This window comes from Ochotona princeps, chromosome 20 (assembly GCF_030435755.1).
Source record: "Ochotona princeps isolate mOchPri1 chromosome 20, mOchPri1.hap1, whole genome shotgun sequence".
Classification (NCBI taxonomy): Eukaryota; Metazoa; Chordata; class Mammalia; order Lagomorpha; family Ochotonidae; genus Ochotona; species Ochotona princeps.
In genome coordinates, this window is record NC_080851.1 from 3,466,447 (window position 1) to 3,489,709 (window position 23,263).

Below are 23,263 nucleotides of genomic sequence, written 5' to 3' on the forward strand. Positions count from 1 at the left end.
GAGGGGAGGTGTGTGGCCTGTTAGGTGTACAAGGAAGGTCAGGCAAGGCCACACTGGGTCTGTATGGGGAGCGGACACCAATCTGGCGCCAGTGGGACAGAAGCCAGCATCTCTGGGTGGGGGCGACGTCCCTCCTGTGGGCCACATAAGGCGCCCCGAATCCTGTGTCCTGGCTCCGACAGGACCACCACGTCAGCACTTGCACTGGACTTTCACACTGATGACTGACAGCCCTCAGCACACCGAGGCGGCCACACAAGGCTCTCTTGGCTCTCTCTGATCTGATCTTTCATGCCAGGGTCAATCCGCCCCATAGGACCCCCCAGGCCTTCCTGGGTGGAGTATGACATCACACAGACGTGTGCAATCAATCTGTGCAGAGTGGCCTGGTATGGCCTGCACGTGCCTGGGACATCTGCAGAGCCCCACTCTAGGGTGGACAGAAGGAAACCCAGGCTGCTGTGCAAGCACTGCCCACAGCACAGGCAGACGGCACCTGGGACCTCTGGGTCTCAGCTGGACAAGGCTGCTCTGTGGAGGAGGTGCCAGGACATCCTGGTCCTGGGCACTGCCCTTGGCCAGGCCGACAGCACAGTGAGGGGCAGCAGGGGGGTGGTCATGAAGACACTGACCCTGGGCACCCAAGGCAGGCAGTGCTCTGGGGGGCGGGGCTTCAGTGCACAGGGTATACAGACGGAGGTCCCCCTGGGTGTGTACCCACACCCAGCCTGAAACCCCAGGCCCACAGCGCCAAAGCTCAAGTCTAATGCTTCCTGCTGCCACCATGCCCTAATGCCTGGAGTCATGTGCCCAGCTCTGGGCACCGTGGAGTAGGTGCAGGCCTAGGGACATAGGGCGGAGTGTAGCAGGCTGGAGAAGGGTCAGAAACACGCTTGCACCAAGAGGTTAAATTATTCACATTGCAGTAAACTTTTTACGTCTCTGAGAGTCGCAACAAGATTGTGTGCAAACAGGGCAGCCTGGCCTGGCTCCCATGAGTAGGGACATGGTGCAGACATGGCTGGGCCTCCCGAGCCGGCAAGGCACATATCCCATGGCAGCTCCGTGCTCCTTCACAGTAGCGGACACGGCTGCCCGCAGCCCCCAGTCAGCAGGAAGGGCTGCCACGCGGGTCCGGGAGGAACTGGGGGAGTGGGCGCTGCCCACCCCCATCAGGCCGAGTCCTGGTCCATGCTGCATCCCAGTGCCTCAATGTCGCTGCTGATATCGGAAATCATGCGGTCCCACTCGTCGCCCTCAGAGGGCGCTGAGCCGCCATCAGGGCTGCCCGCGGCCCTGTCCCCGTTGGTGGTGGAGGCGGAGGTGCTGCTGAGGGCCCGCCGGTGCCTGCCAAAGCTGTCCGTGATGATGCCACGGCCATCCTTCACACCAATGGTCTCCAGGAAGTTCTCGAAGTGCTGGCTGTCCTTCTCGGGGATGAAGGGCCTCAGACCTGTGGACACAGTGCTGACGTGGTGGCATCTCTGGGAGCCTGTGTCCTGCCTGGCATGGCTGGAGACCCTGGGTATGCCCTGCAGTACACTTCTCTGGGTGACATCCCAACTCTGGCAGGTGCCCAGCCACCACATCCATGGTTGTCCTGGTGCTTGGTCATCCTGCACTATCTGTCTTTGGAGCCAAGGATGAGAGTACCTGCTAGCACCTGGCCACAAGGGGCCAGTGTCCCAGCCCAAGGGACTGTCCCCCGCAGGAAGGCCGATCCTGTGCAGGAAGCTCAGCATCCCAGAACCTCCATTCCCTCTGTGGGCAGGGGAGGCCCCATGGAAAGAAGGCGTACTGCCTAGACCAAGTCTGGGGTACAGACGTGCTGCCTAGCCCATGGCTAAGCCCCAACCCACCAGTGGCATCAGTTGTCCACCTGAGAGCAAAATGAGAGAGGCCCCACACAACCCTCAGTACCCAATGCTGCGGAAGACTGGCCGAGATGAGGCCAGTAGGCCTAGCCTCTGGCTTTCAGCCTGCCTGCCATGGAACCTCGAGCAGGTGGCTGGAGAAGCTGGTACAAGGGTAATACAGCTAGCAACTCTAGCTTGTTGGGGGCACAGGCCCAGAACCCCAGGACTTACTACCAGCAACAGGAAACTCACACTATATCGCACCCCGCCAGGTGTGGGACAGACACTGGGGACTGATCCAAGCTGTCCCCTTGGGCCCTGGCCACCCAGCCCTTGGCCTCTCTGCTCCCCATACCAGGTATGGTCCTGTCCCCCACACCCTGCCCTGCCAGCTTCTGCACACATGCCCAGACACCCCTGAGCACTACCTCCCAGGAGAGCATCCCCGCTTCTCGCAGGGCCCACCCACTCTGCTCCCACAGCCAGGGCTCACCGAGCAGCAGGAACTTGCGGCTGTCGCCGTAGAGCTGCCGCAGGCTGATGCAGAACTCATGCACAGAGGCACCGTGGCGGTACTCATGCAGCAGCGCCGCGAACTGCTGGATTTCCTGTGACGACAGCTTGGTGCGCAGCTGCCGAGGGAGGGATTGGAGCAGGGACAGAGGTGCTTTCATGAGCTGCCCGGCTTGGGGCTGCAGGTCCAGGTCCCAGGAAGTGGGATGCGAGTGGGGTCCCAGGAAGGCGGCTCCCTGGGCCGTGACAGCCCACTTACCGTCAGCATATAGTCCTGCAACAGCTCTGTGGCACTGGTGCTCAGCTCGCTCTCGCTGGCCGCCGTGCCGTGTGGCAGGGCCGGCATGCAGAAGGACAGGGGTGGTAGGCTCCCAGTGTCTGCAGGGTCCAGGAAGCAGCTGTGCAAGAATGGGTACCTTAGCGGGGGCTTCCCGGCCCCTGCAGCCCACTCAGGAGCTCAGCTGCTCCCTGCCCTTGTGGGGAGAAACGTAGGCATGCCTTGATGGCACGAGAGGGCGGGTCTGCTCCCAAGGCCCCAGGGTGTGGCTCCCCAAGGGGTTCTGCTGGAGAAGAGCATGCAAAGCCAGGAACGAGCCAGGGCACTGGCTCAACGAGGCAGAGCCTGGGAGGCCATGCCCGCGTGGGGCCAGGACGCGCATACTTACAAAGTGCTGCTCTCTGCCTCGTAGGGCTCCTTCAGGTCCACCTTGGTGGAAGAGTCATCTGTGCACAGCCCAGGAAATAAAGCCAGCCCTCAGCCACGTTGTGGCACCGCCAGCTCAGCTGCCTAGCCTTCAGCGGACACTCGACCTCTGGGGACCAGTCCAGGCCTTGGAGTATGCTGTGTGTCTAGTACAGCACCGCCAGACCTGAGTCCACGCTCACCCACAGAGGACCCCCACGGCCAAGAACAGCAGCCACCCCTGGGGGGCGAATCAAGTGCCAGTAGAGCCTCGGGGGCTCTGCCCTGTGCCCAAGCCGTGTCCTCCCTGACCCTACAGAGGTTCTGCAGCACAGTGAGGGCCCTGCTGCAGAAGCCACGGGGCCACATGGTCAGCATCCCAGGACCCCTGAGACCCTCTGACCAGCACAGGGAAAGGCACGGAGCAGCACACGGCTGACACTCGACAAGTGACCTCCAGTGTAGGTGATGGCTTGACTACAGCCCAGGGCGGCTTGCGCTGCTTGTTCACTAAGCTTTGGGATCTATGTGGTAGCTGTCACAACAACGCGAAGCAGTGGTGGCCTGCCCATGGAACACGCAACCACAGGAAGGCCAGAGGGGCAGGCAGCTCCCAGTGGGGGCTATGCCTGGGAAAATGCAGGCTTCATGCAGTCCGGAAGGACAAACTCCCAATGGGACACCAGTGCACAGGTTGAACCTAGCACACCAGACCCGTGCTGACCACGTCTGGCCCACAAGGCCACCCATGGCTCAGGAGCAGGGTTCCTATGGACAAGCCGACCTCACAGCCCCAACTGCCAGTTGCTAAAATGGGGATAGAGGGTGCAGCCACAAAGGACCGACAGACACCAGACGTGCCTGGACATCCAGCAACACTGCTCCCTCCCAACAGCATGGGAGCATAGGAGGTGCACACAGGGCTCCCACAGGGGCAGGAAGCCCTGGGGCAGCATTGGCAGTGGGTACATGCGTGCCCCAAGACCTGCTGCCAGCTGGGTCTGCTGTTAGGAGCTCTGGGCCATTTGTTGTCAGTGCTGACAAGCCTAAACTCGAGCCAGGACTGACGTCTGTGCCAAGGAGGACAGATGATGGCAGCGAGGGCCCCAAGCCTGTTGCCACAGAGGTTCCCAGACCACACTTGGCTTGCTCAGTGCCAGGTCACAGCCTGGAGCCCGGGGCTGCGGCACAGCACCCACAGCCAGGTCGTCACATCAGGAGAACCCCATGCTGTCTTGGCGGTTATGCTCAGCTCCCTGGGGGAGGGGCAGCCAAGCACAGCGCACTGCACCGCACACCACTGTCCTGCTGGCTGCCCAACTCTAGACATACCGCTGTGCAGTGACAGGTGACGGGTGGGAGTGGAGGCCCCGTCGAAGATGGCTCTGTCCAGAAAGTCAATGGTGGACTCCGTGTAAACGATCTGGAAGACCTGGCCGAGCAGGGCACACAGCTCTTCCGCAGCCGCCTACAGAGTGGGGTAGGGCAAGGGGCAGTCGCTGGGATTGGTCTGGCCAAGGCAGGAGACTAGCCACGTGGGTCCCATCTCAGGAGCGGCCTTGCAGATACATGTGCTCTGGGCAAGGTGACCAATGGCTCCAAGGGCTCTATCAGCAGCATGGTCACCTGGGAACACCTAGTGGCTATTGGGTAGTTCACACTGGCACATGTTCACAGAAAGGCCCCCTGCTGGGCTGATCGACACCAGCCAGCCAGGGTGCATGTAGCAGTGACCAGGGACAGCCAGGGACACTGCCCTAACACGTGGCAGCCGTAACGACTCGGCACCATCCACTGAAAGGATCTGCAGCTCCTGGGCCGCGCGGGGCTGAGCATAGGCCATGCAGGGTGCCGGTCACTACCCTCAGAGACCGGGGCAGACACTGCATGAGAGGTGCAAGGGGGCTCCCCAAGGTGCCAAGGGGAGCCCAGACCCTAAGCCACAAGCTTCCAGCTCCCTCAGCCCTGGGCAGGTTCCGGACACAGGTCACTGCCCAGGTGGGGCAGGGTCTTGGGGCCAGGTCTGGCTCCGAGTGGCCCTTGCTCACCTTGCTCTCAGCAGCCAGGATGACCAGACAGCAGGCCTCCACGGGCCCCACGGCGCTTTCGGATAGGGATCCTGCACTGAGGCCTCGGGAACTTTCTGCAGACAGACTCTGGCTGGGAGAGATGCCAGGGTCCTGGGCTGAGAAGTCAACACCATGCAGGTTAGCATGTGAAGTGAGGCAGAGCGAGGGACCACACAGCTCCAGCCACGCAGGCCACCTGCTCTGGGGGGTGGAGGCTCAGGACACGGGCAATGGGCATGCACCCCATGTACCCCTAAACAAGGACAGGAGAGGCCGATGCCATGGCATATCGGGTTAGGCCTCTGCCTTCAGTGCCAGCATTGCATATGGGCACTGGTTCATGTCCCAGCTGCTCCACTTCCAATGCAGCTTCCTGCTAACAGCCTGGGAAAGCAGCAGATGACCCAAGTGCTTGGGCTACCCACATGGGAGAACCATCTGAAGCTCCTGGCTCCAGCCTGCCCTAGTGCTGGCTGTTGTAGCCATCTGGGAAGTGAAGCAGCAGACAGAAGATCCGTCTCTCCTTCTCTCTCTGTAACTCTGACTTCCAAAATAAATATATAGATAGATACATCTCTACAAAAAGAAAATTTAAGGGCAAGTGAGTATCCCCACCCACCCCGATCCAGCTCAAAACCATTACTGCACATCTGCTGGTGGCCTGGGTCCTCCTGGCATCTCTCCAAGGACAGTGTGGGTGTAGGATAGCAGCCTCAACGTGGGAGGCCCAAGACATGTTCTTCTTACAGACAGCACCTGGTGGCTGGCCCACTAGCAAGAGCAGCAGCATTGCCAGTGAGGCCTGGGGGATCTGGCGTGCACCCTTGGGAGGAGAGGCAGCCAGAACGGGTCCTGACACAGCTGCAGGCGACGACCAGCGCAAGCAAGTGATATACCTGCTGCTCTGACAGGGGCTGCCTCCGGAGCTCTCCGAGGCCTCAACAGCCAGGGGTCCCAGATGGACGTGTAACGTGTCAGCCACACACAGGGCTGGCTCACCAGGAAGACAGTGGGCTCACTAACTCACATACTCATGACATAGACACTAAGTGATTTCACGTATTTCTCTGCCTACTGGACGCAGCTCCTGGCTCTTGCCAGGGTGGTTCCAAAGTCAGGTAGCAGCAAGCCAACACTTCCCGGAAAGCTCTGCTATGTGGGCACTCAACCACGCACACTGCCAGCTGCAGACCCAGGTGCCTTGTGTCTCTCCATGTCCTCTGGGTAGAACCTGAGCAGGTGTATGGGGGACCCTGTAACCCCTAATCTGCAAGGTCCCCAACGCAAGGACACAAGGGTGAGTCCTCACACCCCTCTGGGCAGTCAGGATGTTGGCTGCTCAGACACTGACCCTGAGTCCTGGGCCCTCACCCAGTCCCCAAGGCCCTGCTGACCTCACACACTGGAGGGTCAATCCCCAGGCACAACAGTCATGGCTGCCGGCACCAGTGACCATCGTCACCCCTGGCCAAGGTGCCCAGGCCCTACCTGTCTTCAGGACCACGAGGTGTGCGGCGTCATCCCGGACGTAGGAGACAGCAGCAATGTCATGGATGGGCACCCGGAGGATGATATCCTCGCCGTCCCTCCAGGCCAGCTTGACATTGTAGGCTGACAGGCTGAGCACGGCGTCATGTTCCGGCGTCAGCTGTCCAGGGAGCTGGTGCGCTCGCTGCATGGAACCACAGGCGTTAGAACCGCCGGCGCTCCGTGGGCTACATCACCCCACATCCACAGCGCATGAAAGCGAGGAGTGCCGCTCCCCTTAGCACAGTACTGCTCCTGGCAGGGAACCTCTTTTTTTTTTTAAAGATAAATATATATTACTAAAAAGATATATATACATATATATGTAACATATATTAAAAAGATATATATAAATAAATATATATATATATAATTTTGAATTATGTGTTATAATTTCGTATACACTGGGATTTTCCCCCAAACTGGCAGGGAACATTTTGAGGGCATGCAGTCTGCAAATAGCCCACAGCTTCAAGGATGGGAAGAACGATGCCAGCGTGGAGCCCAAGGCGCAGACTGCATGCCAGGAGCCAAGCACGCGCATTGCGTGATGCCCCAGGTCACCCACCGGGCACCAAGCCAGGCGGAGGGTGGGGCTGGGGCAGGCCCAGCGGGAGCCCCCAAGGAACATGAGTTACCTTTGCGTTGTCTATGAAATGCAGGATTTCTGTCCGGCTAGAGGGATTCAGGTACCCGGGGATGGACGTTAACTGGCCTAAGTACTGACAGAAGAAGAACGAAGTGCTGTGAGAGGGCAGCAGAGCACAGGCCCACAGCCTCGACCCCGGCCCCAGGCTCTCAGTGAGGCCCCTGGCCGGGGTGGGCTCCCTTTCCCGTGAGCAGAAATGACTGTAAGGAAGGGCCAGTGGGTTCTGCTGGTTATTGCTGGGGAACCGGACACAAGGGCTCAGGCAGAGCCCCAGCTCCTGGTGCCCAGACCTACGGTTATGACGCACCCGCCTCTGGGAGTGCCCGGGTTCGCCCCGGCCCCAGCTGATGGCTAATGTACCACTGGGAGGGGGCCTCAGGTGATGGCTAAAGGCACACACCTGGGACACCTGGTTTCAGCCTGACCCGACCCCAGCCTCTGCAGACATGTGGGGAGCCCACCAATGAGGGGATGCGCTCTCTGACTCACTCTCCTGCCTTTCCAGTAAGTAAATATAAAAACTAAAACTGAAGGGGCTGCGAATGGCAAAGGTCAGCACGGCTGAGAAGAGGGGCAGTGCTATGAGTGCACCCCACCCAGAGCCCTCGTGCCGCAGGCGTCCTCAGCGCCCAGCACCAGCAGGACCCAGGTCAGTGCCGTCCCCTGGGAAACAGCTGGCTACTGTGGAGGAACTTCCTCCAAACAGGCTGCGTGCAGTTTGGCCCCCTGACTCTGCCACCCTTTCCCACCTCCCGCTGCCTCCCACTGCAAGTAACATACAGAGAAGAGCCCAGCCACATGCCAGCCACTGTGTCCTGGCCTCCAGGCCCTCACAGACAGATGAGGCAGGTGGAGAGCTTCCCTGGAATACATGCTCAGAACGGGTTGCCTGCAACAGGCTCCCCGCTAACGCAGTGCCTTCTGAGCGCATTCCTGACAGAGATCAGCGCGAACGTCCACACCTCTCAGCCTCTCGCCAGCTCACTCTCAGGCTCTCCATCTGAAGAGGGAAAAGCCATGGGAAGGACCTGAGGCTTCACTCCCTGAACAGCTAACTGTCCTGAGAGCCAGCTGCCAGGTGCACAAGAAACCACTGCCCCAAGTCGGCTGGTGCCCAGGGCCACCACTCCCCAGGGACGGGGGAGGGGGCACAGGGGCTGACAACAAGCCAAAACCCACGAGGCCCCAGGGTGAAGAACATGCAGCCTCTGATGTCCACAGATGCATGAATGGGCCCAGGGCCTATCTGATGAGCAACGCCCATGTCCCCACGGCATCACAGCCACACGCAGCAGCCAACTGCAAGTCACACTGTCAGGCAGAGGCCGCAGCAGAACCAGGCCCTCAGGAGTGACCCAACTGGGGGACCTGAGACCGTGACGAGGGCTGTGACGGAGGCATGGACACCACATTGGAGCCAACGGGCGAAGAGCATACGATGCACCGAGAACAAACACTATAGAAACAGAGGCCACCTCCTACGGGCTCATCATTGGAGGGCACAGGCAAGCCTGAGGAGGGCTGACAGAAGGCCCTATGCAGAACAGCAGGGTGGAACAGCCTGCGCACACGGAACCCAGCCAGTGCTGTCATGTCTGTGCAGTGGGAGCTTCGAAAGAAGCAGCAGAACAAATACCAGGAGCAGCAATTGATGCGACTTACCCCAAAACTAATAGTAGGCTCCACCTACAGAGCCAGGCGGGTTGGGGCACAGAGGCAGAAGGCAAGAATGCAAACAGCAACTTTCAGACATGTCACATGCCAGACATGGCATCCTAAAGGCCGGTGCAGGGCAGCCTTCCGTGGAGAGCACGTGACATGGACACAGTGCAGCTGCACACAGCAGGCACTCCTAAATCAGCAGCCGCTCCTAAGTTCCTCCCAGGTCTATTATCTGACTGCACCTTGCAGAGAGAACCACCTAGATGACGTGGAGTTAAATGCTTCCCCGACATTGGCAGGTTATTTTGGTTTCTACTGTTCATAAATGCCAAAAACACATACACTTCCAATTGGCAAACAATCCAGAAAAACACAAATAGGGCAAACCAAGAATCTCCCATCCTGTCCAGGACAGCCCAGTCCGCCCACAGAGGAGGCTGCCTTGTTGAGCCAGGGCCTCTGGATGCAGGGCCCAGCTACTGAATAACAGGTGTCTGTGGCTACTGCGGGCTCACGCACTGAAGGCGCCGCCCACTGTCCCGGGTCGCGTCACCACTCCTGCCTCCCTCTCCCTCTCCCCAGCAGCTGAGACTGTCACCCCCTCAATGGGTACATTCTGGCAGACACGCTACCTGTCGCTGCTGGGTGGAGCACTACAAAATGCTCATTCTGCTCATGTTCAATCTGCCATTGCTGTTTTTTTTAAAGGAAGATTAGTTTTTTCAGGGTGGTAATTTCTTATTTATTTATTTATTTATTTTTATTGGAAAGGCAGATATACAGAGAGGAAGAGACAGAGAGGAAGATCTTCTGTCTGATGATTCACTCCCCAAGTGAGCGCAGCAAATGCAGCTGGGCCTCTAGGCCAATGGTGAGCACCCCTGCTGTCCCCTTGGGGACTGGGGACAGACCTGGCCACGCTCACCCTGGGTTCTACCACCATGCAAAGCCTCTGAAGATGAGCACGCCCTAGAGGAAGACTTGCAACCCCACACAGAGCCCAGTGGTGCCATGGTGAAGAGTGGCAGTGTGGGGCCTGGCGCGATAGTGTAGCAGTTAAGTCTTCGCCTTGAACGTGCGGGGATCCCATATGGGTGCTGGTTCTAGGCTCGGCAGCCCCGCTTCCCATCCAGCTGCCTGGGAAAACAGTTGAGGTGGCCCAGGGCTTTAGGACCCTGCACCCATGTAGGAGACCCAGAGGAGGCTCCTAACTTGTGGCTTTGGATTGGCTCGGCTCCGGCCCTTGTGGCCGCTTGGGGAGTGAACCATCAGGCAGAGGATCTTGCTCTCTGTCTCTCCTCCTCTCTGTGCATCTGCCTTTCCAATAATAAATAAATCTTTAAAAAAACAGTAGCAATGCGGACAGTGGGGGTTGGAGAGCACCCCGTCTACCCCCTCTTCCCCAGGTGCAGCTGATGCGGTGTCGTGGCGATGGCCAGAGCACGTGGGCAGGCGCCCTGGCCGTGGTAACTGACCTTCACTTCCTTTTCGATGTAGTCGCTCAGCAGCCTGTCTGGCTCCACGCGTTCCGGCAGGGCCAGCACCACTGTGTGCAGCGGCCGCCTCTCGGTCACCTTCTCATGGGCTTTCTTGTCTCGACTCTTCTCACCTTTCAGGAAGACTCGCTTAAACGGCGACACAATTCCAGGCTGCGGGCAGGAATGACGGCGGGTGGAGTTCATTACTTAGATGCTAACATGGAAGCAGCCCAAGTGTGACCGCAGTCCCCATGCAAACGACGACCCGTGAGTCCTGGGGCCAGGCGGGGTGTGTCCTCACCTGCTCCTGCACCCAGCAAGCGGGTAACCTTCTCTTGCAAAAACAGACAGGAAGGAGGAGATTCCCTCCAGAGGGAAATTGACATCACTCCACACTCTGCCTGGCCTCAGGCCATGGAGACGGTGGCAAGGAGGTATGGCCATGCCAGGTGCCCCAGCAGCCAAGGTTGGCTGGAACATGGGTCGTACCAATACCTCCCTCTCTCCGGGGCTCTGGAGGCTAATCCCAAAATCAAAATAAATTGAGAGCAAAAGAGAGCAAGACAGAGCAGGCAGTCACAGCCACACAGTAACACCAAGGTCTGGCCTGCCTTCTGAGACCTGCCGGATGCTGCCTCGTTCCTGTCCCGTCATCCCGGCAACACACACCCAGGACGCAGCCTTGGCAGCCATGCTGTGGAGCCCAGGGCAGTGGTCCCCACAAGGGAAAATGGTACTGTGGCCTCCGCTGCAGCTCTCCACCACCGTGGCTGGCCCCTGCACCCAACACTCAGAAACCCATCAACCCGGGACGCGCGGCCGCCTGCCAGCCTACCAGAAGCTCTCTGCACACAGGAGGCCAAAGCATGGCCAAAGCCAACGCATGCTGGCATCCTGGAACCTGGACATGGACACCTGGAGCCTGGGACGGCCCTCCAGGACCACAGGTGCCAAGGAAGTTCCCAGCACTCCATAAGCATGGTGGCATCATGAGCCTGTCAGCCCACCATCAGGTCAGTAGTAAGGGTCAATACACAAACAAACCTTCACAAAGAGAACCCCAGCATGTCTCTGCCCTGCTGCTTCCTGACAGCCAAGGACCAGCAGCCCTGCTCCTAGATTCACTCCGTAGCCCAAAGCCTCAGCTCTCTGTTGCCTGGGTGTCATCGCACTGAACTGCCACCCACTCCACGGCCCCAAGCCAGGCTACACCCAGGTCGTCGCGGTGGGAGCCTGGCTGTGTGGTTTCATCACTAATCATCCATCACTCATCACCCGCTCCCAGGGCTCCTGTAGCCTAGGGTCCTCTATGGACCAATGACCTCGTGCTCCACTCCAGCATGGGCTGGACCATCCCACTCCTCCGCAAGCTGGTGGGCCGAGCTTACACCACCTCTACCCAGGCTCGGGACCCCCGCCGCTGCCCCAAAGGCAAGGAAAGTGACCCGGTTCAAGTTCTGAGCAACACATGACACCCTCTGGCAGACACATGTGCACAGCCCCCCACATGGGACAGATTCCCCACCTGGGAGACGCCCCCCACCTGAAGCAGAACTCCAACCTGGGCCAGCCCCATCCACCTGAAGCAGACTCCCCCCACCTGGGACAGTCCCCCCCACCTGGGACAGTCCCCCTTCCAAAGCAGCCCCCCTTCGCCTAGGACAGGCACCTCCATCTGAAGCAGTCCCCCTCCACCTGGAGCACAGAAAGCAAGTGAGCAGCAGCCTGGCCCTCGGGAGACGTCCCCGCTCCCCAGGGAGCGTCTCAGCTGGACACAGCAAAAGGTGGTCCCTGAGCACCTACTTGCATGCCTCAACCCCAACCCCGGGGCAGAGCAACAGCTCAGCTCTGACACCGGTGCAGCAAGCAGGTGGCATGGCCTGGTCGGCTTGTTAGGTGCCCGAGTTACTCATGCACACACGGGAGCAACAGGAAGGCAACCCCAAGCAAGAGACTTATAACACCCATTCTCACCAAGAAGCCACATCAGCCAAAACAACGGGCCCACAAACCCACACACAGCTCACACTGTCATTTCACTGTGGATGGGTAGCTCATGCAATTATAGACTGCACACAGAATTGCAGTCCACGCCAGGAAGGACCCAAATCCTCCGCCCTGAACACAGGGCCCCTGCAGTCAGGGGCGAGACCGCGCCTGCTGGGCCCCGGCAGGGCAAAGAAACTGGGACAGCCCCAGGATTGCTTCTCAACCCGCTCCAACCCCAGCAGCCAGCACACTGCCTGCCAGGGGCCAAGCCTTGTTCTGCGGGCATAGGAGAGGCAGTCCCTGCCCCCAGGGTGGCAGTCCAGCGGGAAAAGCGAAACAAGAGTGGAGTGGCAGGAGCCGGGCACAAGACAAGCGCAGCCAGCCAGGGCTAAGGACGCAAGCCCTGGTCCCACGGGTACTGGCCTAAACCCTGGAGCCTTCACACTCTAACACGTCACCACGAATGGAAAACTGCCAAGCTGACCCCCAGGACAAGCGCTGGGCAGAACACGGGCAACAAAACATGGCCTACAATGGCCTCCAGGCCGGGCATTTATGGTGCTTCTGGAACACACGCAGAATTTCTTCGGGTTGCGTCCCATGCCCAAGATAGTACGAATGTATATGCCAGCATTCTAAATTAAGAAGAAAAAAATCCCAAACCGGAGACATCTCTGGTCCTAACCAGTGAGGTAGTGGGCGTTCAGCCTGCTACAAGCTTACACACAGCAGGGGCTGGGAGAGGGGCAGGAGCAGCAAATATCCAGCTAATCAACCCAGCGAAAGTGATGGGGGTAGCAGAAGGAAGCACCCCAGGAGCTGGCCCCCTGTACACCTGCGAGTGCACAGCCCCGTGTGTCTCGTGTCTCAGACCACTGGCTGCAGATGGGTTTTGCTGTCATGGAACCAGCTGCAGCCTTTGCTTAAAGGGAGCGCCCAGCGTGCCCTGAGTCCGGACTTCAGACAGCATCTCACGGGCATTCACTGAGTGCTGAATACTGAGGCAGTGAGGGCTAAGGGACCACCACCCCTGCCCCAGGTATGTCCATCAAAAGGGGAACGTGGGGGCCTGGTGCGATAGCCTAGTAGTTAAACTCCTTGCTTTGAATGTGCCAAGATCCCATATGGGCGCCAGTTCTAATCCCAGCATCCCCATTTCCCATACAGCTCCCTGCTTGTGGCCTGGGAAAGCAGTCAAGGACGGCCCCAAAGCCTTGGGACCCTGCACCTACATGGGAGACCCGGAGGAGGTTCCTGGCTTTGGACTGGCTCAGCTTCAGCCGTTGCAGCCACTTGGGGAGTGAACCATCAGATGGAAGATCTTCCTCTCTGAACACTTGCCTTTCCAATAAAAAAAGGATGGGGGGGGGGACACGAGCCAGCACTGCAAAACTGTAGCCTGCGACACCAGCTTTCCACAGGGCAAGTCCTGGCAGCTCCACTTCCCACCCGGCCGGCTCTCTGCTAACGGTCTGGAAAAGCCCAAGACAGCTCAAGTTCTTGGGACCCTGCACGCACACAGCAAACCTGTATCTTGTACAAACAGGCCTAGCCCAGCGCCTGCTGTTGCAGCCATGTGGAGAGTAAAACAGTGGAAGATTTCACTCTGAACTCTTTCAACAAAGCGACCAATGACACCAGGCCCTACAGGGACCACAGGAGACCCTGCCCCCCAACTCGGGGGGCGTGCAGGTCTGAGAGAAGAATCGGTGGGGCTGAAGCTTCAGCAGCATGGGGCGGGGGGCGTCCCTGCAGAGGGCCACGCAGCACCACGGTGCCCGTTGGAGGCACTGCAGCCCCTGCCAGCAGCAGCCCAGGCCCTGCAGCTGTACAGATGAGCCGTGGGCAAGACCGTGTCCTGGAAGGCTCCCGGGGACTCCAGCAGGGCCACAGGGAACCACGCCTCAGGACAGGTGCATCCCGAGAGACAGAGCTGCCATCGCTGCCTGTCTGATCTGCACCCACACACCACAGAGGCAGGGGCGGTAGGCTGCCCACGGGGGACCCTGCACGTGGGCAGATTCCAGGCCAGAGCCAGTCTCAGGGGCTCTTCTGGTGCCCGATTCACACTTCGAATCCATCTCTGCTCCCCCTCCCCCGACTTTGTAACCCCAGGAAACTTTCCCACAGACAGCAAACCGGAGGACACCTGCTTGGTCAGAAGGCGTCAGCAAACCCACCCCAGCCACAGAGTGAGCGTCACCCGGCCAGCCCCCCACCAACCCCTAGGCCTGGACCCACCTCCCTCTCCATGGATGCTCCTCCTCCAAGGGCTGGCTTGGAAGGCTCCAGGCTCCTTCCCTCCACTGGCAGGCCGGGCATTCTCTATTCACCTCTGAACTGGCTGGAAAACATGGCGCGATGCAAGCTGGCCCGAGTGAACAGGAAGACCAGAAACCACAGCTTCCCCCTGCAGGGCCCGCCGAGGCTGTTTACAGCTTGAGAAGTTGTAGAAGCAGGCTACACCCACAGACTAAGCAAACCCATAAACACACGTGCCCACAGGCAGCTGCACTGCACTGCAGTCCAGGCCTGTGCTGGCCACTCCCAGGCTGGTGGGCAGGCCTGACCACCCTGCAAGTTTGAACATTGGGGCTAGACACACAACAAACAGCATGGGGGCTGCCCCTTCGGGGGGACAAGCGGTGCTGCGGTGGGACCTGACAGCAATAGTCCAGACACATTGCTCTCGGCCCTCGTGGCTCAGCAGTTTGAAGGGCCTCTACCTGTCTGCTCCAGGCCTGCTGCGTGAGTCACCACTTTGGAGCTAGCTAGCAGTGTCCCCTGAGCAAGCTCCGCACCACTTCTTTAGAGCTAACTTCCTGGTTTACTGAAGAAGTTGGATTTGCTGCTGGTCAATGTCCTTATGATGCAGAATATTCCAGAAGGGTTTGCAAATAGGAAAGGCCCTTGACCAACTATGACCATCAGTATTGCCAGATCAATAAACAGACCCGCCAGCTATAATGCAGGTGCTCTGTTGCTTGTGACAGGTGAAGCAAGCTCTGTGCCAGCCTGGCCCAGAGCTTGCTAATCATGCTCAGAACACCTCCACCAGCCCTTCGTGGGCACGCTCTCACACAGAGCTATTTGGTACTAGAGCAAGGCTGTCTTGTCCGGCTGATACAATACCGCACCGCAGCCAAAAGCGGTGCGCTGTACAGGTGACTTTCACATCAGCATCAATTCATAAAACGAGGTCCAGGTCCCAGGAAAAGGGCAGCCCAGTGCAGGGACGGTGGAGTGCAGGGCGCCTCAGCAAAGACGGGACGGCCACAGCAAGAGCTCATGGCAATGACATGGTTGGTCCAGCCTGGAGCTCTCCTGGGCCAAGGGGCACACGCTCTCAGCATGTTTGCTCTCAGTAGGAATCCCACAATCAGCCAGAGAAACCTATTACAAAACACTACGGTCAAATTTCACCAATAAAATCCCGGGGACATGTGTTTTGTTTTGTTTTCTCGTTATATAAGCACCTACTTACAGCCTTGGCTCTGCCTCATGTCTCACACAACCTAAAATGTTTTCTATCTGGCTCTTTAAAACAAAAAATTCAGGCTGGGTTATGACACTTTTATGCAGATTAAGCCTCCAGAAGTCCATACAGGTACAGGTTCCTGCCCTGTCTGCTCCCTGTGATCCAGCTCCCTGCTAACACACCTGGGAAAGCAGCAGAGGACGGCATAGGTGTTTAGGGGCCTTACCACCTACTTCGACACCAAATCCGGGAAGATGCCTGACTATGGACTGGCCCAACCCCAGTTGTTGCAGCCACTTGGGGAATAACCCAGCACATGGAAGACCTCTCTTTTTCTCTGTGAAATTCTTTCAAATATATACATACATATACATACATTTTTTCCTAACAGAACCTATGTATTGGATTTGGAAGGCAGAACAGCGCCCTATGCAACTGTTCAACAGCTAAACCTCGTCATGCACACACCGGGATCCCATACAGGCGCCGGCCGATGGCCCAGCTACTCCACTTCCCATCCCATTCTCTGCTTGTGGCCTGGGAAAGCAATCTAGGACGGCCCAAAGCCTTGGGACCCTGTACCCATGTGGGAGCCCTGGAAGAGCCCCCTGGCTCCTGGGTTCAGATCGACTCAGCTCTAGCTGTTGCAGCCACTTGGGGAGTGAATCAGTGGACAAAGATCTTTCTGTCTCCTTCTCTCTGTATATGTCTTTTCAATTTAAAAAAAATCTTAAAAAAAATCTCAATCTGTGACTGTTTAAAAATTTTTTAAAAGAAGTAAATAGATTTTTTTTAAGATTTGTTTTATTTTTATTGAAAAGTCAGGGTCACACAGGTGACCCCAAGGCCCGTCCAGGCCATCTCATTAACAAGTGTCCCTGCCATGGACCCCAGCGGGGAGAACGCAGTCCCGTAAAGCGTGCCAGATCCACGGGAAGCAAGAAAGCTGCATGGAATGTTACCTCTGGAAACACAAAGATTCTCATAAGGCAAGCTCGTCCGCTGCTTCCTCAGAGCAGCGGCAATGACACGTGGGAGTGGCAGCTCCCACAGCAGGAACTCGCCACTCCAGGCCGCAGTAGCCCTCCAGGATGAAGTTCTTGTCCCTCCCTCTGGATTGCAGGTCCACCTTCCTGAGCAGCAGGCAAAAGCCACGCCTGCCCTCCCACCAACGTCCTGAAAGGGGATTACTTCCACAACACACCTAATGCCGGCCTGCCATCAAAGGGCCTAATCCCACACACAGCCCAGCCAGCACTGCTATTGTTGAGGCACACGTGGGCGGGAAACGGGGCTGCACCCTTGGCACGGGCACAGAACTAAGAGGAGCCTCCTATTTCCACTTAGCAACAAAAGCTGGAGGTTCAACTGAGAAACAAATGCAACTGGTTGACAGGTCCTGCAAGGAGACAGGCGCCCACCCAGGGTCACCCCAATGACAGGGGCACAGGTGCAGGACTGGGCCCAAGCAGAGCCCGGATCCCAGGCAAAGAGCGATGTCCCCACTGCTCTACCCCTGGTCCGAGCTTTGGAGTCTGTCCCTGAAGGAGCCCGCTCAGGCCATGGGACCAAGGACCCAGATCACAGGGGCCCGTTCTGTGGGTGTGGCAGCTGGCAGCAACAAGCTGGAACGCACCAGGCAGCCTCCATTTCCCTGCATCCACACATGCTGTCCTTGTCAGCCTGCCTCCTCTTCCTCTCTTCTCGTACGCCACTGGCCATGTGAGATCAGGGCCACCCTGGCCAGTTCTTTAACTCAACGTTGACACCTCTTCAAATGTTCCTGATGCAAGCACAGTCACATTCCCCAGGTCCTGAGGCTTCAGCATGGGAGCTGGAGGACACAGAGCACCCCACACTGGCCAGGAGGGGAAGGAGTACATTGCGGACTGCCCCTGGGCAGCATCGCTAGAGGCCAGAGGCCAGTCACCTTGCCTGAGGACACAATTATCTCCATGTTCCTAACAGTCAGCTGCCTGCATCATGGCCATGGCATCCGCTTCCTCCACAGGCCCTCACCTCTCCTGCTGAGGTCACAGGTCATCTCACACAGCCCCCTCTCCTCACTGTGCCTTCAAGTGCATCCAGGATCCGAGCCCTCTGCCTCCCAAGGCACTGGCTCAGCCCTTCCTTGGCCTGCCCACGCAGCCCGGTCCCACCCGCCGCCCCCTCTGACTTCTCTGTGGCGTCCGCCCCTGCTTCTCTAATTTTAGGTGTGCCATTCTCACATGTGAGGTCCCTAACTTCTCAACACTGCAAGCGTGTCACAGGGCGTGAAATCGGGAGGATGTGAACAGCGACACAAACAGGACGCCCTGGTGGCCAAGCGAGGACCAAGAGGGGGTGGTGTGGATGACAAGGAAGATGGGAGGGCAGGATCACAGTGACACCCCAAGTCTCCTGCTCCACGGGCCCCCGTGTGCAGAGCGGCCTCCACACAGCTTTAAGAGCCTTGTTGTCCTATACCCTGCCTTCCTCTGTCCCTGCTCAGAACAGGGTCAAAGCACCCCGCCAGACCTGACGTGCCTTCTCGGTTCACATTCTGACCACAGGGGCCAACAGTGTGGCACAGTGGCTTATGCCAGCACTAGTGTGACAACCAGTTTAGTCCTGGCTATTCCACCTCCCATTAGCAGGACACGTACCTAGCAAGGGAGGACACGATGGCCCAAACGTGTGGATCCCAGCCACTCTCGCAGGAGACCCAGAGTTCCGGCCTAGCTTCAGCCTGGCCCAGCCCTGGCTGTTGGCGCAAACGGGGAAGGGAACAAGTGGATGAAGATCCTCCCTTCCCCTCTGCCTTTCCCCATCACTGTCCCTTGCAAATAAATCTTACACAGTGCATTCTGACTTTAGATCCTGACCATCTGCTAACAAGCAGATAACATCACGTGACTGCTAGCTCGCCAAGCCCAAGAGTAACGAGCCTCTGCAGGCCCCCTCAGGCCCCGGTCACCAACCCTGGTGACCCGAGCTGCCACTCAGAATCACTGTCAACTGTGGCAGAAAACAATGTGTACATGGCAAACTCACTGGTTTCAACGCTTTCCTAGTTTTCGTCCTATTTTTTAAAATTTATTTATTTTTATTGCAAAGTCATGTATATAGAGAGACAGATGACTCCGTCCGATAAATCACTTCCCAAGTGACCACGACTGGTACTGCACCGATCCAAAACCAGGAGCCAGGAGCTCTTCCAAGCCTCCCACACAAGTGCAGGGTTCAAAGACACTGGGCCATCCTCGACTGCTTTCCCAGGCCACAAGCAGGAGCAGGATGGGAAGTGGGGCTGCCGGGATTAGAACCAGCATCCATATGGTATCCATGTGTGTTTAAGGTGAGTACTTCAGCCACTAGGCCATCAAGCTGGACCCGGTTTTCTTCTTTTTAAACATTTATTTTATTCACTTGAAGGGCAAAAGTTGTAGAGAGAGAGAGAACACAAATAATCCACTGGTTTCTCCCCAGACGGGACCAACGAGCAGGACTGGGCCAGGCCAAAGCTCTTCCTGATCACCGCATGGGCTTAGCGGCCCAAGCACTCGGGGCCTCCTTTCCCAGGCACAGCAGCAGGGAGCTGTATGGGAAGTGGAACAGCTGGGACTCGAACTGCAGCCCACAGGGGAGGGCAGTATCATTGGTGGCTTTACCCACTATGCCCCAACGCCAGCCCTCAACTTCACTTTCTTGGCCTATGTGACAGCTTGTGACAGTCACAGCACCAATTCAGTTTAAAAAGCAATTTAGCAAAGGCCCAGTGTATCAGCCTACCAGCTAAAGTCCTTGCCTTGCACACACTGCGATCCGATATAGGCACTGGTTCTAATCCCAGCACCCCATTTCCCATCCAGCTCCCTGCTTGTGGCCTGGGAAAGCAGTCAAGGACGGCCGAAAGCCTGGGAGACCTGGAAGGGACTCCTGGCTCCTGGCTTCAGATTGGCATAGCTCCAGCTATTGCAGTCACTTGGGGAGTGAATTATCAGATGGAAGATCTTCTTCTCTGTCTCTCCTCCTCTCCATGTATCTGACTGTCCAATAAAAATTAAATAAATCTTTAAAAAAAGCAAGTTAGCAAGTCATGACCAGAGGTTGTTAGTCAAAAAAACCAACCCATGTGTGTTGGTCCTATCACGCTTCGTTTCAGGGCTCGGGGTAGGGGTCAGGAACTTAAGATGTGGAGCACTGACAGTGTCCCAGCAACTCCACTTCCCATCCAGCTCCCCGGAAATGGCCTAAAAAAAGCAGTGGAAGACAGCATGAGCTCCTGGACCACTGCCACCCACGTGGGAGACCCTGACAGCATTCCCAACTCCTGCCTTGGCCTGGCCCAGCCCCAGCCGGTGGGAGTGAATCCGCAAACGGAAGATACATTAACCCACTGATGATGCTCATGTACTTGCTCCCTACTGCTTCTATCACTCTTTCAAATAAATAAATCAATCTTTGTTGGAAAGTTCTCTTCATTGGTTTTTCAAATTCATTTATTTGTATTTGAAAGGCAATTACAGTGAGAACGAGAGACAGAGAGAGAGAGAGATATCTTGCATCTGCTGGTTCACTCCCCAAATGACGGCAATGGCCAGAGCTGAGCCGATCCAATCAGGAGCCAGGAGCTTCTTCCAGGTCTCCCACAAGGGGTTCAGGGTACCAAGCCTGAGTCATCCTCTGATGCTTTCCCAGGGCATTAGCAGGAAGCCGGATCAAAAGTGAAGCTCCTAGGACACAAAGTGGTGCCCATATGAGATGCCAGCACTTGCAGGTAGAAGATTAGTCTATTTAGCCACTGTGCCAACACCTAATATATAAACCTAATAAAGTAATAAAAGACCAAACACTTGGGGCTGGCACGGTGACTCAGCAATCTAACTTCCTGCATCCCATATGAGCACTGGTTCGTGTCCCAGCTGCTCTAATTTTTTTTTTAAGCAAATATTCTTAACTCATGAGTAGAATTTTTTTTAAAGATTTATTCATTTTTATTGCAAAGTCAGATATATACAGAGAGGAGGAGAGACAGAGAGCAAGATCTTCTGTCTGATGATTCACTCCCCAAGTGACTGCAATGGCAGGTGCTGCACCAATCCGAAGCCAGGAGCCAGGAGCTCTTCTGGGTCTCCCATGTGGGTGCAGGGTCCCAAAGCTTTGGGCTGTCCTTGACTGCTTTCCCAGGCCACAAGCAGGGAGCTGGAAGGGAAGCAGGGCAGCTGGGATTAGAATCAGCACCCGTATGGGATCCCGGAACGTTTAAGGCGAGGACTTTAGCCATTAGGCCACGGCGCCGGGCCCACCAGCTGCTCTACTTCTGATGCAGCTCCCTGTTGAGGGGCTGGGAAGACAGCAGAGAATGGCCCAAGACGTTGGGATCCTGCACCTTATGTGGGAGACCCAGAAGCTCCTGGCTCCTGGCTTCAGTTTGGCTCAGCTCCAGCCCATGGAAAGTGAACCAATGGATAGATCTGTTTTTTCTTCTCTCTGTAACTCTACCTTTCACATAAAAATAAAATTTAAATTAAAAAAATAGTTTCAGCTGTGCAGGTTGTGGGGGCACTGACAAGCAAACGCACATCTCCATGTGTTGGAGGGTTGGGGACCCAGACGGAGAAGTGGCGTTTCAGGAGTGTCCCAATGCACAAACCTACATCCACAGCCCAACCCAACAAGCTGACAGTCCAGGGCCTGTGGCCTAGCAGATCCTGCTCTCCCCACTTTGAGTTATGGAAACTGTGGAAATTGTAACAAGAAATACACAAAAAGCAGGCCGCGTGATGTGCACACACTGTTTAATCGCCATCATTTGAAGATGCCTTCCCAACGCTCAAGTTCACATGCTGGAAACGTAACACCACTGCCAAAGCAGGTGGGAGAGAGCTGGGGCAAGGTCCATGGCCGTCCCCGCGGAGGGACCCTGGCTGTCCCCGCGGAGGGACCCTGGCTGTCCCCGCGGAGGGACCCTGGCTGTCCCCGCGGAGGGACCCTGGCTGTCCCCGCGGAGGGACCCTGGCCGGTACATGGAGGAACCATGGCTGTCACCTCCATGGGACCATGGCAATCACCTCGGTGGGATGGTCAGGGTCCCACCAAGTTGCTGGCCAGCGCCCTACTGAAGTGACAGGCACGGTCCCACCCAGGTGCCTGCCACAGGAGCCCCAGGAGCAGTGACCAGTCCCCTGGCTGGCTGGACTGATGGTCCCGTCTCTCCCTTTCCGCTGCTCCCCTCCGGGCTAGCACTGCTCAGCTCCTTCCCATCTGTGTAGGTGACCGCAGGGGATACTGCACCCCAAACTAGACCTAACACAAAGCCGGGAGGAGTGGGGAGGCACCCCACGGGGTTACCTGGGGGCCGCCTGGCCACGATCCACCTCACACACAACTTTCTCAAAAGTGGGGCATTTCGGAAACCAAGGCGAGGCGGCACGCACAGGGCCAGGTCTGTCTCTAACCAGCGCGTTACGGGGGCGCGCACACCCAAGTGTCCTAAGGAAACCATAGGCGAGACGGAAGGGAGCACTGATTGGAGAAGGACACATTCTAACCAGACCCCCTGCCCAACCGTCTCCCTAAAAAGTTCGGTAACAGCTACTTCGGCCTGTAGTTAAAGCTACAGCTTCACAGCACCCGAACCAAGGGCCTCTCCAACTCTGCCCTACATCCCCCTGCCAAGCGTCACGTCACCCAACTCACTCCTCGGCCTTCGCTTCGGCGACGGTTCCCGCATGAGGGCCCCGAGTCCTCCGCACCCCCGCGCCCGGCCTCGCGAGGGGAGGCAGCCGGCGGGGAGGCCAGCCGCGCCGGACCCCACAAGGGCGCGGCGCTTCCTCCCGCGGCCGCAGGGCCCCCGCCCATTGTCCCGGGCCCGCCCGCCGCACACCCGGGGACCCCGGCCCGCCGCCGCCCCCACCCCGGGGCGCGCCTGCTCACCTTCTTGCCCTTTTTGCCCTCCTCTTCCATGTCGCCGCGTGCGGCCCCCGCGGCCCGCCCGGCCCGCCCCGGGAGCCCCGCCGCCAGGACCACTACATGCTCGCCCCGGGCCCGCCGCCCCGCGCGCCCGGCGCCGCCCGCCCGCAGTCCCCGCCCCGGCCGCGCCCCGCACCCGCACTTCCGGGCCCGCAGGCCCCGCCCCGTTCCGCAGGCCCCGCCCCAGGTGCGGAGGCCCCGCCCACAGCCGCCGCGCACCCGCACTTCCGGGCCTTGGTGCCCCGCCCCCGCCCGGAGGCCGCCGTGCGCTGGCCCCGCCCTGGGCGCGTGCCCCCAGCCACGCCTCGCGCGTCAGGAGGGCCCGGTGCGCCTCGGCCCTGCCGGCCGCCAGAACCGCCTCCTCCGCTGGGGCGGGAGTCACCGACCCCGCCTCCAGGCTGCTCCG

At 58.1% G+C, this 23,263-nt stretch overlaps 1 protein-coding gene across 4 annotated transcripts in view; it reads right to left on the reverse strand.

Moving 5' to 3' along the window:
- Positions 1-895: 895 nt before the first annotated feature.
- Positions 896-23,263, reverse strand: part of CCM2 (CCM2 scaffold protein) — a 22,658-nt gene continuing 290 nt past the window's right edge. The window contains exons 1-11 of one of the 4 annotated variants that reach the window (XM_058678221.1): positions 22,822-22,947; positions 14,667-14,769; positions 10,434-10,607; positions 7,286-7,369; positions 6,609-6,792; positions 5,100-5,236; positions 4,384-4,519; positions 3,035-3,092; positions 2,629-2,767; positions 2,350-2,488; positions 896-1,453 (exon numbers count right to left, since the gene is read on the reverse strand). In XM_058678221.1, the coding sequence (XP_058534204.1) occupies positions 1,173-1,453; positions 2,350-2,488; positions 2,629-2,767; positions 3,035-3,092; positions 4,384-4,519; positions 5,100-5,236; positions 6,609-6,792; positions 7,286-7,369; positions 10,434-10,607; positions 14,667-14,747 (1,413 nt within the window). In that variant the 5' untranslated portion in view covers positions 14,748-14,769; positions 22,822-22,947 and the 3' untranslated portion in view covers positions 896-1,172. Of the gene's footprint in view, positions 1,454-2,349; positions 2,489-2,628; positions 2,768-3,034; positions 3,093-4,383; positions 4,520-5,099; positions 5,237-6,608; positions 6,793-7,285; positions 7,370-10,433; positions 10,608-14,666; positions 14,770-22,584; positions 22,762-22,821; positions 22,969-23,263 lie in introns of those variants that run through there. The other 3 variants (XM_058678222.1, XM_058678223.1, XM_058678219.1) reach the window with 3 other exon arrangements.